This window comes from Sipha flava, unplaced genomic scaffold (genome assembly GCF_003268045.1).
Source record: "Sipha flava isolate LNK unplaced genomic scaffold, YSA_version1 46_pilon_pilon, whole genome shotgun sequence".
Lineage (NCBI taxonomy): Eukaryota > Metazoa > Arthropoda > Insecta > Hemiptera > Aphididae > Sipha > Sipha flava.
Genome location: NW_020273250.1, coordinates 108,107 through 123,151, shown reverse-complemented (window position 1 = coordinate 123,151; position 15,045 = coordinate 108,107). Strand labels below are relative to the sequence as shown.

The 15,045-nt window shown below is 23.7% G+C and overlaps 1 protein-coding gene across 2 annotated transcripts in view; it reads left to right on the top strand.

Annotated features, from left to right (window-relative positions):
* The window catches only part of LOC112689775 (cationic amino acid transporter 2-like), a 38,653-nt gene that overhangs the window by 19,290 nt on the left and 4,318 nt on the right, over positions 1–15,045 (top strand). For both annotated transcript variants that reach the window (XM_025563622.1, XM_025563621.1), the window contains exons 2-11: positions 212–265; positions 500–631; positions 6,515–6,752; positions 8,215–8,343; positions 8,566–8,721; positions 9,662–9,766; positions 11,022–11,177; positions 11,323–11,447; positions 13,409–13,506; positions 14,320–14,459. In XM_025563622.1, the coding sequence (XP_025419407.1) occupies positions 608–631; positions 6,515–6,752; positions 8,215–8,343; positions 8,566–8,721; positions 9,662–9,766; positions 11,022–11,177; positions 11,323–11,447; positions 13,409–13,506; positions 14,320–14,459 (1,171 nt within the window). In that variant the 5' untranslated portion in view covers positions 212–265; positions 500–607. The remainder of the gene's footprint in view (positions 1–211; positions 266–499; positions 632–6,514; positions 6,753–8,214; positions 8,344–8,565; positions 8,722–9,661; positions 9,767–11,021; positions 11,178–11,322; positions 11,448–13,408; positions 13,507–14,319; positions 14,460–15,045) is intronic.

The following is a 15,045-nucleotide window of genomic DNA, read 5'->3' as shown; positions in this document are numbered from 1 at the left end:
CTTAATTATTTAAGAGACAATAAAGCATGTATAATTTAAAATGCTTTATTGTCTCTTTAAATTATTCTATATTAATTATGGTTATTTTAGTTATTCACTATCTTTTCGTAAATTATGTAAAATATTAATCCAACTAAATTAATTTTCATATGTTTTTTGTTCTGTTTAGATCAATTTTATCATTAAAATATTTATAATTTTTTTTTTCTAGAAAATTCTGACGTGCCGAAAATTTAAAATTTCTTGTGCCATATTTATTTAATGAGTAAGTACTTCCTTAATATATATATTGCAATTACTGCTATTCTAATTAAAAATGTATATATTTGTATTTTAAATACAATGATGATCAAACTTAGAAACTATACGAGTATGTAGTAATAATTATTACCTATAGTAGTTCAGTTATCTGTTATCACCATAGTTATTACTAGCTATTGAAAAAAGTAACACAATTTAACTTTTAAATAATAGTAATCTATATTTTTTTTTGTTTTAGGTCTGACACTAAGACAAAAAAAAAACCATAATTTGTTCTGTACTTTCATTTATTGTCCGGTTACCTACGATTTTAACTATTTTACTTTGTTGAAAGCAACATTTTAAGATGACTGAATTTCGAAGTTACAAGGTAAGATGAACATGTTATGGTTATAATTTATTATTTATTTAATTATTTACTATGGTTATAATTATTTAAATTTATTTATATTATTTATCAGAAGATGTATTAAAAATAATATTAGAAAATAATTTACCAGATGAAATGTATAATACAATCAAGAAAAGTATTAATGGATTTATTAATCAATTGCATTTTTTATTATTTTTTTATTATTAGTACAGATGGAAAATTATTGCATAAGTTTGTAAAAACAAACTAAAAAAGTTATGTATGTATGATTTAGAATAGCTAGTATATACATATAATTTGAATTAACAATTAATTTTAAAGTATTCACTTAAAAGTTTTCTAATTGAGAATTAAAGAGATAATATATTGATTACCAAAATAGCATTTTATAAACTATTTTGCTTCTTCTATTTTATAAGTACTTTGCTTATTATAACTCGTATATTATTTTATGTGTAATGGGTAGATGAAAGCACACAATTAACTAGTTCTGTACAATGACAGTATAGATAATTTCATATGCCAACTATGACAACATTTCAGAGGATCAAAAATTGATCATATCATTTTTCGGTAAAATCTATTTAATAAAATTATTAATCAAACAAGAATTGGATAATACGAAAAGTATTCGAGAAATATATTTAGTGGAAAGGGATGAGGGGGGAATTGAGAAAACCAAAACTATCACTTAATTTCGATTATAATTAGTTTGTTATTATATAAAACTTATAAACGGCTAAATTTATACAAAATTGTAGATTAATGAAATGAAAAAAAGAAGATTTTATTAATTGTCTCAGGTTTTTGATATATGAATCCACATTCGTTTGCGAATATGGCACTTGAAGAAGAAATAATCCATTAGTGCGTTTAAAGCGCATCAATATTATTTTGAAGTCTATTATTTTATATGGGATTGAAAGGAAAGGATCTAAAATTTACAGTTATTTTATATTATTATTTTCGAAAAATCAACAAATATTTATTTAACCTATCCAAACTTAATATATATATATATTATTGACACAATAACTATCCAGAAATTTGAGTATGTTAAAATAATTATACACTAAGTTAGTAATTAAAATGGTGAATATATTTAGTCGAATGAACATGTAGTTTTTTACGATAGAGCAGTGTATTTGTTCCATAAATATTTTGTAAAATAATTGGATGAAATGTAGAATCCAAAACATAATATAAAATATTGTGTATCGAGATAATAGATATCTAGCTTTTTTATGATTTTAAATCTCATTTTTATTGGATCCTGTACAATGTGCATGAAACAATTTTTTTTTATTTATCTTTATTATATAGGTAAATTTTTAATTTAATTTTAATCATATTATTACATAATGATAAAATTCTGAAGTGAAGTTAAATTAATTTATAAAAACCAAACAATTTTAATAGTAATTAAAATTGCAGTATCTGTAAGTAAAGTTCAATATATTATAAATTAAAAAATACATCTAAAAGTATCGTAAACATTATGATTAGATAACATTAGTTTTCAAAATTAATTTTTACCAACATTGAAGAAATAAAACATTTATGATACTGTTTATTATTTTCTTTTTATTGTTATGTTTGAGATCTTATTAGAAATTTCATTGTTTTATATAGTAGGTACATTTTCTGATAGATTATTGAAAAAACAAGACTATTTAAATAAACTAAGTAATGACTATGTACAATATTTTTACGTATTAAGTGAGTTACATAATATAATCACAAAGACTTTAGTAAAATAATATTACAATTTGAGGTTAAAAGAACGGGTTTTTAATTTGCTGTTATTATTAGTTCAAGCACTGTCTTATGTAATCTAAAATAATGATACTATTTATGTATTACATTAAACCTACTTTAAATTACATTTAAGAAATGTACACCTTGAAAACTTCTTGAGATTACTTTGCTTAATATTGTTTGGTTAGTGACATTTATCTCATATTGTAATTTCGTTATATTTAAAATTTTATTGTAAAAGTATATTAGACTATTTTTTAGACGATATTTTGAATATTTTTATTTTACTATTTGGTTTTGGTGTTAATTAGTAATAATTTTTAATTTACTATAATTTTCTATAGGCTTATAAGGATTATATCTGTAGGTTGATTGGTGGGCATGCCATTTAACTATTGCGAATAAAAATATGATGTATAGATAATTTAACACAATTTTTTACTGTACATATTAGTTTGTTTTCTATATTATTATATTATAAATACATTACAGCTCATGAATAGTTTTAATTTTAAAATAAAAATGTAATATTTTACTTAATTAGTATTTAAAGTATTATTATATCTAAAATTACTGTATAATATATTTAAAAAATTAAAATGATTATATGTTGCTCTATATTTTCTAAGACATTTTGTAATTATGTTTTCTAAAATTAGTTTAATAGCAAAATGTATTTAGATAATTTGATAGTATCTCTCTTATATTTTAAATATATTTCTCGTACTACCTTTCAAACTGTAATTGCGAATCTATGTGAAGTTTTAATTTCAGAATATTCAATACATTTCGCTAAATCAAATACATTTAAATTTATTAATAAGTTATAAGAAAACAAGAAATAATTTATGTTTGAAAATCATAGTATGGTGTTATAATGCATGATGCAATGTTCCGTTGTGTTTACGTTATGTCGCATATAGCAGTGTATCCAGTCTTAACCTTATACTATGAATCTTATGTGAAGTAAATAAGAGGGTGAGTTAAAAAGCAACCTAAGGGCGTGGTATTCTGATTTTATTATATTTTACTAACTACTTTTATTAGTGGTTGTTATTTTGAGATTTTATATTGTACTATTGTTTTTTAATATAAATTATCTTTCGAATATTATCGCAATCAACATTTCTGTAAACGGAGTGTATATAATTGTATATGGTTTTATCAATTCATAATAATTAATAAAATAAAACATTATATTAATATATACTCTGTATTTTGCGATAAAATATACTTTTATAAGCAGATTTGGAATGATTTCATTTGATGTAATGTTTGTTTGGTGAATTTTCTTCTGATTGATGAAAATTAGAAAATAAATAATGTTATATTGTAAAATGTAATATAAAACATTTGTTACTAAATGTTATGTGCATTGTCATGTCATGTAATGTCATGTGACATAAACTCATTAAAAGCTGGAAATTGCTTTGTAAATCGAAATTTGGTTGATAAAAATATGTCTACTGTAACACTAAATTATTTATTAAGTAAGGTAATGTTGTTTTTTTAATCCTTAAACTTAAGTATAATATTATTATTTTATATTTTATCACAAAAACATTGTTTGTAGGTGATTTAACTTAAAAATCAAGTTTTAAAATTATTAAAAATTAACATTTGAGTATTCTAAAAAATTAAGTTTTAGATAGGTGCTACCAATGGTAATATTTTAATTAACATCATGTGATTAAAATAGTAAATATACACATAACGGAAAAAATGTATAATAGTATTAAATAATTAAATAACTATGAGAATATTGTAAAATAATTGTATTCTGTAGTAGGCATTTGTTAAAAAAAATAATTTCAAATTTGTTCGTATATGTTTTCTTAATTTAATTTTTTTCGACTATTTGCTGAAATGTGTAGAGAATTATTTCATTTTATGGTTTGAATTGTATTCAGTTATAAGCGATGCCTATTTAATTACTTGTAAGTTTAATTAAAATGTTGCGTTCTCAATATTCTCATTGCAGCGCAATTACATTGATTTGTTGTCTATTCAACAAGTATGGTATCTATTTTTTGAAACTATAAAATATTGAAATTAATTTAAATTTATGTTAATAATTATTTATTATTAACGTTCATCAGTTATGGATTTTAATTGCATTTCTATTTCGTTAAATGGGAATTTCGAATAAGGTGGAATAATATAATACCAATATAATACAATTATAACTAGGGTGTGAATTTAATGTATTAAAAAACCTTAAAAAATGTCAAAAAAATGCAATGAAATATACACATAAAATGCAAAAAATGCAATATAAAATGCACTTAAAATGGTTTTTAATTTAATTTTTTATTTATATTGATATTATAGGATATTATAAATTAGTACATTATATTTTATATGTATAAAAATGAGTTTATTTAATAGAAAAAAAAAAATAAAAAAAATGTTGATTGAATTTGAATTTTGTATAATACTATTCACCTGGAACATTTTTTAACATCTTTTCTTTCTAGTTATCTAGCAACTGCCTTATTTTATCGAATCATTATCTTTACCCAAAACATGCAGTCTGTGTAAAACATAAATTAATTTTTCAAACATATCAACTGACGAAATTCTATTATAAATACCGGAAAATGAACTAAAAAAAGAAAATATGACCTAACAATGTAAAAAAATTTCCTAAGAAATAAAAACGTCAATTAATGCAAAATAAAAATTTTATAAATGGATTCGTTGTATTATATGTAACAATATAATTCAAATTATGTACTTGCAAAGCTAAGTTTTAAAATAACAAAAAAAAAAAAAAATGCACTTTTCTATAAATTCACAGTCCTAATTATAACATTTATTTTTGAATAGTAAATATCTGTACAGATTTAACTTTTATCATTTAAATGATAATATTAAATAAATCGATTGATCTTTAAATACAATGTGTGGTTAGTTTTACATTATTCATTGCAAATAATATTGTAACAATATTTGTTTAACTAGTAATTTCATTTAATTGTATAAAACTTATTGTTCAGGCTACCTATTCGTAATAATACTAACCAAATAAGTTGTTAAAACGATGAATAAAATCAATGTTAGGTTCCGAATGACACGAAAAATGTAATATTATATAATTTAGTAAATGTTGGCACGATAATGAAATAACATTAAATGAAGAGTATATTAGGATTGATGTATATTTTCAGATGTTGAATTTTTGATTAATATTATGATAAGTAGATTGGAATAATAATTATTTATGGTTGATCAATTAAAATTTTCAAGAATTTCTAATTTAAATTAGTTGTAATAATTATAGCTTTTGAAATGTGAATAGCATACAACGTTATAAATAATTTTATATATATATATATATATTTATATTAAGTATAAATAATAATCATTTTCTAAAAATATAACCAAATTAAAAAAAGGTAATGATATAAATCATCATATTAAATTTGACATCATAAATTATTACTGTCGTTTTTAGAATTGTATCGTAAATTACAAAAATGTAAAATATTGAATACATAAATTGATGTTTCTTAGTATTGCGTTAGTTAAAAGTTTGTAAAATTCGTTATGAAATCCAATCAATATTTTATATTTAATTAGTCTATGAGGTGAATACGCAGAGTAAATTTTATGTAAATATATATTATTAAAATATATTGATTATGCTTGAGTACCATGAAAAAACTAAAGGATATTGGATACCAATTAAAAAAAATAATAACGTTTCTAAGCCAATAGTTTCATAATAATTACTACTTAGTAATTTTAGCTAAAAATGTACTTTAAATACTTAATTTATTTTATAATTTTCATAAAATATTTTTCTTATTAGATAATTTTGGGGATGTATAATAACTGCTTACAATTTTTGGACAATAATATAATATTTTTTCAAACACATAATTATAAATCGTATGGGTTTAATACACTAGGTACCCAAAAACTTAGTAGTATTTTTCATATCAAATATTAGTTTTTGAATTTATATAACATTAGTAATATAATATTAAAATTATACACAGTATGATAGTTGTGGATGTTTTTTATTTTATTTTTTAAACTCTGTTTACTTACTTATACTGTAACAGTATACATGAATGGTACGTTATCTAACAATTATAAAAAATATTTTGATTTTAGACAGATCAATCCTTTTTCAAGACCATTTTTAGAAGGAAAAAAGAATCGGACTTGGTTAAGGAATCTACTAAACAGCAACTTAGCCGTGTATTAGGATTAGTAGACTTGGTTTCTCTTGGCGTCGGTTCAACTTTAGGACTTGGCGCTTACGTGTTGGCTGGAGAAGTAGCAGTTAAATTTACCGGACCCGCAGTAGTTTTGTCATTTGCTTTTGCAGCTGTGGCATCGGCATTATCAGGTAATATAATAAAATATATACTATACTAATATTGTGCTTGCTTCCATTGTTGATGTATTAATACTTCAAAATTATATTTTTTAGTATTGCATAGTAGGCAAACTATATAATAAACGATATACATTTAACTAATCATTCATTATTATGTATTAGTTTGACTCTCGAAGAGATCTTTGTTTCATCTAGTACCTATGTTAACGTATTTTGTTTATCTTATATTTATACAGTACCCCGGAACTGATTATAATGAGGCATGCCTCCGTGTACCTTAAGTATTGAAATTTGTTTTGCACGAAATTCATTAAATTATTATTTAACTAAATTAGTTCATAACTGTCGAGAAGCATTACAAACAGTAAATTAAATAGAAGACGTTTAAAAAACTATAAATGATATCTGAAAATATGTTAAACGTTTATGTTTCTATTTTAAGCTACTATATTTTGATATACGTAACTAAAGTAGTACAAATTCAAAGTGGTTGTAGTATGATTAAATCGGTCCCAATACATTAATCATATTATAAATCTATAAACATCAAGTGCATGCCTCGAATTTATTATCAGAAGGAGGGGTTCAATATTTTTACTACCAATTATTTCATTAGATAATAATTTTGTGAATAATTAATTTTATTGTACTGTATAGATCGACAATGGATTATAAAATTAACCCTGTTTATGACATTAAATTTAAACTGTTTCAAGAAATATTTTTTTTTTAGTTCCTAAAATTTTTGGAGGGGGAAGGGTTGAACATCCAAAACCTCCTCACTAGGTATTTTTCTGATAAATATACATGATACTATATGATACATAAATATTTTTTATTTTTAGTTCTTCAAGTTTAGTTTTCTAAATAATATTACAACGATTTACTTGACGGAAAATATAGAAAAAAAGGATCGATATATTTTGTTAGTTAATGACTTTATGGTTATATAATTATATACAGTGGTGTAGCTATTATAGGGTAAAGAGGGGCAGTACCTCGGGGCCCCTGAACGTAGGTAGCCTTGGACGCATCTAATACTATACTGAGACTATAATAGTAAATTCTCAAATAATACGTGATGGTTCCTGTTACAATCAATATTAAAGTAGAATTACAATTCATGCAATTTGCAATATGTTTTTTGAAGTTATAAACTGGATTTTCTTTTTACTTTGTCTCTATGAATTATCTGCTAATTATTTTAATTTATTATTTCATAATAAGTATTCATATTTAAAAAAAAAAAAAAAACAATATGATATGTATATATTGAACTTTTATATTAAGATAATATTAATTAGGGGGACTAGTTTACTTATTGAACCCGGGTACTTTCCTATGTAGCTACGTCTCTACTTACATATATAGATAATATTTAAGTGTTTCTAAATGTATGTTTAAATATTAAATTATAATATAAAGTATTAAAAAAAAACCATAAATCAGATAAATATTTTATTTCATTAAGGGTTATGTTATGCTGAGTTCGCAAGTCGTGTACCAAAAGCAGGATCAGCGTACGCGTTCAGTTATGTGGGTGTTGGAGAGATAGTGGCATTTCTTATTGGATGGGATTTAATATTAGAATACAGTATTGGTAAGTACGAGCCCATACGCATTGCTTTTAATCAATATCTTTTCATAATACATGATTATTATTGATTTATATTAATAATAATTAGGTAAGTAGTTACGTAGTTATAAACTATACACAACACAAGATTTGACAAAAGAAAACAAATTATTTTTTACACGTAAAATTGTATTATGCATGAATGTAAACACGTAATTGATATGATCTGAATTATTAACATTTTAGGATGTGCAAGTATTGCAAGAGCATTAAGCGGACATATTGACAAGCCACTTGGTTACCCTATGAAAACTTTTTTCCTAGAAAACTTTCCATTAAATGTTTCTTTTCTAGCTCCTTATCCAGACTTGTTTTCATTAACATCTATACTTCTGTTAACCTGTAAGTATAAAAATTACATAATTTGAAATTTATAGTTTTTATTATTTTAATAGATTTTGTGTAATACAATAAAATTTGGTTATAATGGAATCGATTGGGACCATCTGACTTTTTAGTTAAAAAGGAATTTCGACTAGAGAAAAACTAATTGAGAATGGGTGCACAAAAATTGTATATGTTCTATTATAACCTAAATCATTTTTAGGTACATACATACTAGATATGTTTTTATTTCAATACACATTAGATATTACATTTTTTATATTTTATAAAAAATGAAGTGATATTTGTTTGTTTTTTCATTGATAATAGTCGGAATATTTTCGAGTTTTTGTTGTTAATTCCAATAAATCATAATTTGTAACAACGGTCAAAAACTTCAGTTGTTCTTTCAAGCTATTTTAAAATCTTGTATTTCCGTCTTATCAATGGTTTGTTTAAAAAAAAAATTCATAATAATAAATAATATATAGTAACGTTTTTTAATTAGCAATTTTATTTTAAGAGGTATAGAAACGATAATGTTTCTGTTTCCGGTTAATGAAGATTCCGTTTTAGTTAGCTCATTTTAGTATGTTTTTGTAATAAGACCGTGATTATTTTTCGTTATATCGAAATTTCTTTAGGTTATAACGAGGTTTTACTGTAATTTAATATTAATAGCTACTTAATTAATAGTTATAAACTTTTTTTATTTAAATTATTTTCTTATTTTATGTATAGTAATAATGCATTATTTATAGTTTAATTGTATAATAAATACCTATTTGTAAATATTTCATTAAAATAAAGTGGCAATAAATATACACGTTTACTCATATATATATAAATTCAGTTAGTTTGTTATTGTAAGTAATATTAATTGTAATATATTTATAATCATTTGAAGATATCTGTAATATCTGTATAGAAAAAATTATAAATATGTTTTTATTTTCAGTGTTGATTGCCTGGGGGATGCGGGAATCGTCTTTGCTTAACAAAATATTTACAGTGGTTAACCTTCTTACAGTTTCCATTGTGGTTGTATCAGGATTATTCAAAAGTATGTAATATTATATTATTGCAAATGAGATAAAAATATGAAATAATTAATTTTACTTAGAAATAATATAATAATATTTTTAAGTCTGTTTTATTGAATTTACTGATACATATAGCATAGGCGCACATTGTGTGTGAATTCAGGGGGTGTTGAAATAATTTAAAATACACAGGTCCGTGGGGGGATTTCCCCCCCCCCCACTCCACCACCTAATACCATAATTAACTGCGTTGCCATAATTTTTAATTTTTATTAATGAATATTTAAAAGTAATTATATTATAAGTTATAATAATATGTTATTATTAATAATATATTAAACAAGAATTAATTTCCTGTTTGATGATGAAAATTTTTCCAATATAATTTTCCCATCTATTTTATTGGTAAGATCTCTCTCAATGCTAAACGTAAATAGTTTAATAAATCTTTCTTGGCCTATACTAGTGCGTAACTAATTTTTAAATCTACGCATAGATGAAAAGGAGCGTTCACACGCTAAAGAAGAAATTGGAATTGTCATTACCACTTGAACTAGTTTATAAACATTTGGAAACAAAATTTTATTACATTGATTTTTCAAGTCTTCAAATTCAAAGTTAGCTGGTAGACTATTCTTTAAGACCAGCATTTCTGCAGATAAACTAACTGTCGATATATTTAAAATAACCTGATGTATCAAAAATATGAACTAGTATATAAAATGTAAATAGTAATGAATCATATCGTTTGTATGATTGGTAATAATATTTGTCATTTTGCATACAATTCTGCGTAGCTCACTGGTTAAATATTACTAAAAACCAAGTAATAATCAAAGTTATAAATGGAACATAACTTCGTAGCCAACCATAAACTGTAGATAATATGATTTTCTATAATATTTTGATTGCTTTTTTATAGTTAAATAGTTAGACAAAAAACTGAAACAGTAAAACGTGCAATTATACAATTATACTGTTTTAATCGTGTGTTCGTTAACTATATTATATATTATTGTCTATAGTGGAAAAAAAAATGTCCATCCCAATAAACCACAATAATTTACAATTTATTGATGAAAAATTGAAATAAATATTGTAGGAAATTGGGGGTGCTAAGCACATCCGAACACCCTTCTATGTGCGCCTATGACATATAGTATGATGTTTTTGAAATTAGCCACTTTTTATAACATAGAATAGCTTCAAAATTAAATACATTTTTATCGAACATTGCGTTATTTTTTATAATCTATGACGTAAAAATAATTACAGTTGACTTTTACAATTGGAATATACCAAAAGATAATATACCTCCAAACGTGAATGGAGGAGAAGGGGGATTTTTGCCATTTGGATGGTCCGGAGTTTTTTTGGGAGCGGCAACATGCTTTTATGGATTTGTTGGATTCGACGCTGTTGCTACTACTGGTAAACAATTAACATTTAAAATTAACCTTTATTAATGGGATAAATTAGTACAATTTATTAGTACGTATTTATTGATTTTGTTTTGTAATTCTGTAACATACTTAATTGTGACGTGGCATAAAATATTTTTGTCGAATTATTCTAGGTGAAGAGGCTAAAAAACCCACTAGAGACATTCCACTGGCTATAGTTATATCGTTAGTCATCATCACGTTATCGTACTGTAGTGTAGCTGTCATTTTGACACTGATGTGGCCGTACTATTACCAGGTAATAGAAGCTTTTGTTTTACACACGAATTAATATTAAATTTGAAAATTGTTTTCATCTGAACAAATATACATATTATAATACACTCAATATTTTTATCAATGGTAGTGCAATTTTCCCCCCTATTAAATGATCATAATTTACTTTAGAATTTATTTATGCTCTACTTAACCACGCAATTAGTCGGTTAGGTATATTATTAGGTATAATTGATACATACATACTTGTGATAGTTTTGCATATGTATTATATTTAGAATGTACCATGTATATTCGTATACACTTGTCAATATTTTAGTGAACAATTTTAATTAAATGATATTGCTCAAAGCTTTTTTTGATACACACTTGTTCAATTATTTTACTGGTTTTTTTTTTTTAAACATTTTTGAGCCTCAACATGCGGAAATTAAATTTTGGCAATTACTTCAAATAAAATTACAATATTGCAGTTACATCTAATGAATATAGTGAATTGAAATATAATAGTTTTTATTAATTGTAAAATAAGAATAGGAGAAACAAATCGACTAAGTGCAAACGTCATATCATATTTTCTTGAAATCCGTATCTTATTATTGTATTAAGTGGACTAAAAATATCAAATCAGACGTTTGGTTTTATTTTGTGAAAAATATATTGAAATTCTTAAATTAATTCAAAATCAATTTTAGTAAAAAATATTGTCATTAGTTTATAGATTCGTAATTGAAAAATATATTAAGTTAAGAAAATATGACGAAATAACACGTCAAATATTATATAGGTAACATTTAATGTTGAAAATATTTGAATTGAGTTTTAAATTATGTAGAAGTTAATAATAATATGACTGTAACATCAATTTTGGTTAAATATAATTTATAATGTGAAATCTTCTTGACTTGATTTGGGTTGTATAATTTCTTGATTTCCAATTTCAGAAATAGTTACCAAACTTATTTTAGACGTATCTCGACTTACAATTTGTTGATAATATGTTAGCATATGATTCTATTTATTTTTATACATTTGAATAGCACGTTTGCTAATTTTTATCTGTGATAAGTGAATTAAAACATATGGAAATACAATTCAATTGCGTTCGGTTATCAAATATTTTTACATCCTATTTGTGGCAAATTATATCGATACTTATATGCGATATTAACCAACTTCGACTGTTGTATACTCGTACTAACGGTGTTAAATATTTTATCGATAATGTGAACATTTATTTCTGTCTTGGACCCAGTTAGGTTAGGTTGTTTAAAATTTATTTTTATCGTATTGCTTGAGATTTGCATAATGTTCAGATGGTACATTAGTTGATCAGAGATATTTGTGCATGCGCGATTACTTCTAAACTGTACACGCACGTTCGATATTTAAATATGGATGTTAAATATCGTAATAGTTTATGTCTTTTATGTCATTTTAAAAATGCGTCCATTTCATTAGGACCATAAAAACATGTAATAAAAAAAAGAAAAATCCAACCGTTGGAAAAGTTTTCAAGTGCAATGTATTGTCTTTGGTCAAATTTAACGACATACCTGAAAAATGTATCCAATATTGAAGTACATAAATAGTACATATACTTTCATTGCCGCAATAATTTTATAGTTTATTCCGAGACAAACCCATAGTGATACAAATTTGCATTTCTTTAGATTATTGTTTTTAAGTTGTAGAACTTGCCATTATATAACTTAAGACTATAATATTGGAATAAATTATTTAAATTTACTGTTAGTTTGATATTAAATGAAAATTGATCTATCAGAATATAATCTAAATCATCGATGATATCATAATTAATTAAAAGTTAATTATAAAATAGTATAAATGATTAACGTGGAAAACGGACCATTTATGTGTTTCACATAAATCTTAAATCTTAAATCTCACCCAATTATTTTTATTAAATATATCGAAATCATTGCAACTAATACTTTATTTTTACTGTCCATTTGATACTAGGATCCAGAAGCTCCATTTCCTCATATCTATAGGGAGTTGGATTGGAGTATACTCGAATGGATAGTTACTATTGGTGCGGTGTTCGCTTTATTCACAAAGTATGTACATAAATTGCTTACACATTATTATTGTATATATTATTAAGTACAACGGTAAGTCATTTAGTGAATAATGACTAAAATAAAATTTACTCAGATCAATATATAGGTTTGACGTGTGTATGTTTGATATATATTGAAAACGATTGTTTAAACATAGCTTATGCGTAGGAGAAAATACTATGACATTCATTGCTAAAAATCTCAGGTGGTTTGTATTAATTTACGTCAATTTTGTATGTGTTTGAAATTTTATGGAATATTTCCAACAATACAACAAAAAATGTATATGCAAGTTTTTATAGGGTGTCCTATGTAAATATCTCCTGAGATAATAAAGATAACGAAACTAGGTATTTTACTTGATCTACAGAGATAAGAAATACAAATATTCCTATTTTAATTAAACACACAAATAAAATTTATACTAAAATTTTAAAAATAATTTTTTATTTTATTATTTTTGAGAATTGTAATGATAGATATTATATAAATTTTATTTTTTTTTTAATATTTTTTAGTTTACATATTATTATTACGTTTAATATTTTTAACTTTGATTTCCATTTTCGTTGGACACCCTGTATAACAATTCACGGCCCAATGCATTGATTTATGAGTGTTGTTAATGAAACGACAATTTTTTAGTTAGTATAATTTATTTTGTCTTGTTTACTATATTGTATACTATATCTTTTGATAACAGATTAATAAAAGCTATAAATTTTAAATAAATCATTCACGAGTAAAAACTAAAATAACTAACTAAAACATAACTAATAAATAACTAAAACAAAAATATTTTTGTTTTAGTATGATTGGAACACTGTTTCCTTTACCTAGAATATTGTATTCCATGGCATCTGATGGATTATTATTTAAAGTTTTCTCAAAGGTCGATGCCAAAACAAAAACACCATTTTGGGGTACATTCATCTGCGGAGCTTTTGCTGGTAAGTGGAATTTAAAAAAATAATTATACAATATTTAATAGTGTATTTTTGATGCATATACACATTTATTTATTTATTTAATTAAATTTACGGGTCAAGCCCTTTACAGATAAGTTACAATACTCTTACATCAATATAATAATAGTATATAAAATAATAGTTAAAATAGATATACAAATTCACATTTTTTTTAAAATAATAGTGATAATATAATAATAATAATATATATCCCAATTAATGGGATTAAACTTACCCTATAAGTTACAGATGACCCCTTTATTAATCGGGAATTAAAGTCACATATTGTCAATACTCGGAGAAAATTATTTATTAGTAGTTATTTAATAAATATATAATAAAATGCTATAAAATTATAGTTCTAATGTTCTCACATTAATTCATTATCGGCTGAGAGGAAATTTTTTTTTAATTTCCAAAGCATTTGTTTGTTTAGTACAATTGTATTTGAACTTCAGTTTCCGGTTAATTTCGATGAAATCAGTTTATCTTAAATATTAAATGTTTGGTGTAAAATATAAATAATTTTTATTTTTATTTTAATCTTACAAATTACAGATAATAGAAA